This window comes from Myotis davidii, unplaced genomic scaffold, assembly GCF_000327345.1.
Source record: "Myotis davidii unplaced genomic scaffold, ASM32734v1 scaffold663, whole genome shotgun sequence".
NCBI classification, from domain to species: Eukaryota; Metazoa; Chordata; class Mammalia; order Chiroptera; family Vespertilionidae; genus Myotis; species Myotis davidii.
In genome coordinates, this window is record NW_006295816.1 from 34,122 (window position 1) to 39,561 (window position 5,440).

The window sequence follows — 5,440 nt, forward strand, 5'->3', positions numbered from 1 at the left end:
GAGGGTGGGGGAGGGGAGGGTAAAGGGGAAAGAGCAACCAAAGGACTTACATGCAGGCATAGAGGCCTAACCAATGGACACGGACAACGGGGGGGTGGGGGTGGTGGTGGAGGGTGATGTGGGGACAGGGACACATATGTAATATCTTAATCAATAAAAAATATATTAAAAAAAAAAGAAAAATAAAAGAGAATCCCTGTGCCGCGCTCTGCAGCCTACCTCACTCAGCCACCGGGACCACCGGTTCGGACCATAAGGTCAAGCTTACGATAGCCTTTGGCTGTAATTGTGCTGGGAGGGCTCTGCCCTCCAAGCTGGGACTTGCACGTGGCTTTGCCACCAGAGGACCGTGCCCTCTCAATAGTCCGAGGCTTGAACCTTCCAAACACTGTAGCCGCTCTCCACAAATCTCAGCAAAGAAATGGATGTTATAAAGGAAAGCCCAGTGGAAATTTTAGAAAGGAAAGATATACTAACCAAAGTAAACCCACCACAAGCGGGTGAGCTCAGCTGCACAGTGGGGCATGCAGAGAGCAGCACCAGTAAGCTGCACAGTTAATAAGTTTCTCAATTCGAACAAAGAGAAACAGCTTTCTTTTCATTTGTTGATTGATTTGAGAGAGGGAGAGATTTATTTGTTGCTCCGCTTATTTATGCTTTAATTCATTGATTTTTGTATGTCTCCTGACCAGGTTCAAACCCAACAACCTTGGCATATCAGGACAACGCTCTCATCAAAACTACCCGGCCAGGGCAATAGTTCTGTTTTTAAAGAAGAAACAGTCTCCAATCTATGGAAGGGTCTCCAAGATAAAGCAGCTCCGAGTTGGAGGCCAGCTTTGAGAGAAACGGGCAAAGGTGGGATAAGACAGGGCGGGGCCAGGAAGACCCAGGGCCCACGTCCAGGCTGAGGCCGAATGTGAAGCAGAAACCTTGGCTGCCTCGGCGTCCGGAGCAGCCCACGGTGTGGAACAGCATCTATAACGTGAGACACAGCGTATCTGTCGGAGGAAGAGAGGGTTTGCTTATGGCACAAGCACTTGGCTTTATGAGGAATTCCCAAATAACGCCCCACGCAAAGCAGGGCCGAGGCAGTAACCATCCCTGGAGGCTGGTTCCTCCTCGCTGAGCAGGGGCCTGCCCAGCGTGGCCGAGTCAACACGAACCAGACTGGTGTCAGCTGCTGGGCATCAGGGTCTCCTTCTCGCAAGGCCACTTCCCGGCCAGGGGGCTTTCAGGATTTCCTAATTGTCCAAATGTTTCCATTTGGCCTCTAAAATGAAGGGTGCAATAGGTGTGGAGCTTCTGGAACCTTCCCACTGTGCCCATGCCAGGCCTGAGCCCACCTCCGGGTGTGCGGCTTCTCTGCTTGTAGTTTTCCCTTAATAAACACAATTGTACAGCCCGGCAGGCATGCCTCAGTGGTTGAGTGTCGACCTATAAACAGGAGGTCACAGTTCTATTCCTGGCCAGGCCACAGGCCTGGGTGGCAGGCTCAATCCCCAGTGTGGGGCGTGCAGGAGGCAGCTGATCAGTGACTCTCATCGATGTTTCTCTCTCTCTCCTCTCTCTCTCCCTTATTCTCTCTTAAATCATTAAAAACACATAATTGTGGGTTTATACCCTGAGTGGTGTTAGTGGTCATGACCCGCCCAGCCCCAAAGGCTGCCTTGGAGGACAGTGCCCAAGGCTTGTAAGGACTTGAGTCGGGAAGAGGGAAGGATGCAGAACGGAGGGAAGTAAAGCCCACAGAGTAGAGAGAATTGTTCTCTGCAAAGACTCGCGCGGGAAGTTAAATTCACTCCTTTGATTCATCGATGTCATTCCGCTGCCTCACCCGCGGTTAATGCAGCCAGCAGCCATCGCGGACGGGACCTGCAGCCAGAGATCTGCAGTGAGGACCTAAGCCACACCCCCGGGGCCTGGATGTAGCCGGTCACCCACCAGCGGTTTCTGCCTGAGGGAGCAGGCGGCTCTCTCTGCCCGAGGGATTAACCCAGGTGTGGCAGGTGTACCAGCAACTGCAGACTCCAGCTCGGCCGGCAGGAGAGGGCCTGGGGACATTGATCATCCTCAACAGCCCTGCCAGCGAGCTGAGGCTGCCCTGAGGTTGGCCAGGGCCCAGGTGTGTCACTGGTCACGTGGTCTAAACAAGCTTCCAAAGAACATGGCATCCATGAAAGAGGAAAATAAAAGAAGGAAAAGACAGTTGAAGGACTGAGGAAGAAATCGCTAAGAAATTGTTAAATAATAATATGAAGTGATATGAAAAAATAGCAAAGTTTCCAAACATGAGAACTGAAATGCACAAATATGTCAATATATTTATACACTGTATGTGAGGCCCCTCGAACCGTAAGAAATGCAAAAATTCTCTGTTAATAACTCATTCTCGAATTGCTCCACTTAAAAATCAAGTCGCCCCCTGTGGGCCTGGGCCCCATTGGGAACCACCGGTCTAAGTCCTTCGAACAAGCAGAGACGCCTCCAGGCGGGATTCGACTTTTACCGGCTTTTCCGGTTACGAAGGGCTGTCGGGTGCCTGCCCGGGTCCTGAAAGGACTGTGTCCCCTGCCGGGCGCCCCGGAGCCGGCCCGCGACTGCACCGTGGACGTGGGGTGTCAAGTAGAGGTCACGCTTCTCATGACGCGAGGGAGGCTCCCACGGGGGAGTCCCGGGAGGACAGTGGAGTGGGACCCTGTGCCCTGGGAGCCAGCCCCTGGTGGCTGTAAGCAGCACAGAAGGCTGGGTGGGGGGACCACCGCGCACCCCGGGGCACAGGCGTGGGGAGGCCGCCCGCAGCTGTGCAGCGCCCTCCCGCTCAGACAGGAAGCCCCAGCCTTTAAAACGACACGCGTGGGGAGGCCGTCCGCGTGGGGACGGGCACACACAGACCAGGGTTGCAGGACGCGGACCCGCTGCAAGGGCGACCCCTGGCGGTTAAGCACGCTCGGCGCACCCACTGGGCGCCACTTACTGGTCCGTAACCTGGTGCTGGTGGCAACGGGAGGCGGAGACCCTCATCCCTCCGGGCTCCGTGTCTTTTCTCAGCCCAAATCCAGGCCCTCGCGGGGCGGGCAGGCCCCTGCGGCGCCCAGAAAGCGGCCCGTGGGCGCCCCTCCCCTCCCGGGCCCAGCAGTCCCGTTTGGGATCCATCCTGAACTTTACATCCTCATGATCCCTGCTCACAGGAGAGGCCTCAGCCTGGAGGGGAGGCAGGTGGGACCAGAAAGATGGAGGGCGCGGTGGGCGACCCTGAGACCCCGGGGCCCCTGGGAGCCGACTCCGGAGCGGACACCAGTGCTGTCCCTGCAGCGGCCACACGGTCACCACCGGCTCCCTGCCGGCCACCATCTCACCGGATCCCCCGGATCCCCCATCTCACCGGAGGCCACCATCCCTCCCCGAGGCACCCACGCGGCAGCCAGCGCCTGGCTCTGGGCGTCTCTTCAGTGAACAGGCACTGACCTCCGTGGTCAGTTTCCATCTCAGGCAAAGACCCACCAGCCCCACGTTCCGTTGAAGGTCTGATGCCGCCCTGGCTGCCCCCGACTCTCCTGAGGCGAGAGGTCAGTTCAGCGGGTTCTGGGCAAGGCCCGCGAGGCGGGTAGGAGGTCCTGGGGAATCTGAGCTCCCCCAGGGCCCTGTCCCGGAGGTGGGAGGAGGCGGCGGGGTTGGGAGGTGCAGGGCTCGCCCTGGTCCAGGTGAACTAGCTGGGAGGGTGCGCATACTGGTCAGTGCCCTAGTCCTGGGAAAGCGTGAATGCCCACAGCACTCGGTAGCCTCACTCTTCATCAGTTCGGCCCCCTTCCCGGGACCTCCGTGGGGACCCACTGGGGCTTCTGGCGAGAGCAGAGCCCAAGACCCTTCGTTGGGTGACACCAGTTAGAGACGGCTGCCCTCCCTTCCTCCGTAGGTGGCAGTGCAGGGGGGCCCTGGGTCTCTCGCCCGCTGCCCCGCATCATCTGAGTGTCTGTGGGTGCCCCCAGACACCTCCCCCGCAGCCACCTCCCCAGCCTGAGGCTCCCGGTGGGGATTCAGCCTTGGGCTCAGGGGGGATGGGCTTCCTCAGAGCCGCCACTTGCTTCCGACCAGGGTAGGGCCCAGGGTAAGCCCGGCAGCTGACAAACCTGCCCTCTCCCCAGGCTTCACCTGGAGCAGTCGGGAAGGAGACAGGTCCCAGGGGACCACTTGTGGGAGCAAGGCTGGTAGACAGAGGGGTCACCAGAGAGGTCACCCAGAGCCTCCGCCCAGGAGTGAGGAAACCGGCGACACGGACAGTGACGTGAGACTCTCAGGTACAGCCCAGGCTTTAGGGGGACTCCAGCAAGACAGAGAAAGGCCCTTTACAATCAAGTCCATTTTACAGATGGCAACATTGAGGCTCAAGGACTTGGAAGCAAGGCTCAGGCAAGGAGAAGCCAGTGGCTCCTCCCCTCCAGCCTGCGAGCCACTGCAAGTCAAGGTCACTGGAGACTGGTCTAGTGGCAGAGGAAGGGAGACCACGACTCTGGGGCCACCTGTCACCTTCTCCCGCATCCGAGTCGAGGGGGGGGGGCGGGGGGCTGCAGCAGCATCTGCCTGCGAGAATCTCATCTCCTCCAAGAGCACCACCTACAGGGCCCATCCTGCCCTCTGCTCTGGGCCACGTGGGCCTGCTCGCTGCACGGGAGTCCACGCGGCCTGCTCAGCACTATGCCTGGTCCAGGGGAGGCCGAGCCACCAGGGCTCCCCGGAGTCCCGACAGGTGGGCAGTCGATGCGTGTCGTCCGTCCCTCTGGATGTGCTGGTAACAGGACTGGAGGGAGAGGGGAGGGTGAGGGTGCTGTCCTGCCCACTCCCAGCCATTGCACAGTTTCGGGCGGTTACCAGGTGCACCCCCCCCCCTCGGGCCTGCACCGTCTCCACAGGCTGCAAGGAAATGGGCCCCCCTCCCCCATGTGCTCGGACTGCAGTCTGGACCACACTCAGGCCCTGGGGTGCTCGGGCTGGAATGCATTTAGCCGCCCCCAGCCCCTTTTCACAAGGGCAGGTCCAGAGCTCTGTGAGAGTCCCTCTGTGGAGGCACATGTGTTGTGGGAGTGAGCTCGCTCCCATGGCGGTGGCGGCTGCAGGGAGGGGTCTGCCCCAGTGGCCAGGGCATCTCTGTCCCTCACCTCGAGGGCCGTGAGCAGGAAGTCATACCGGCCGCCCGTGTGGTTGGGGTCCATCATGTCCCGGGTCAGGTGGATCTCGGCTCCCAGGTGCTGGATTCTGGAGAACCACCCCAGTGAGAGGGAGAAGGGGGCTGCCAGGGATAGGCCCGAGTGGCTGGGGGAGCAGCAGGCCTGGGAGGCTGGACACCTGGGCCAGGTCCCTGCTCTGCTCGGACGCCCACGGGACCGCGGTGGCGCCCCGGGACCCGCTTCTCTCTGGGCCTCAGTGTGCCTATCGGCACTAA

General features: G+C 59.8%; 1 protein-coding gene across 1 annotated transcript in view; it reads right to left on the reverse strand.

The window, feature by feature from the left end:
* Positions 1 to 4,341: 4,341 nt before the first annotated feature.
* ALS2CL (ALS2 C-terminal like) overlaps positions 4,342 to 5,440 on the reverse strand; it is a 16,317-nt gene continuing 15,218 nt past the window's right edge. The window contains exons 26-27 of the mRNA XM_015568317.1: positions 5,157 to 5,291; positions 4,342 to 4,798 (exon numbers count right to left, since the gene is read on the reverse strand). Coding sequence (XP_015423803.1) covers positions 4,694 to 4,798; positions 5,157 to 5,291 — 240 coding nt within the window. The 3' untranslated portion in view covers positions 4,342 to 4,693. The remainder of the gene's footprint in view (positions 4,799 to 5,156; positions 5,292 to 5,440) is intronic.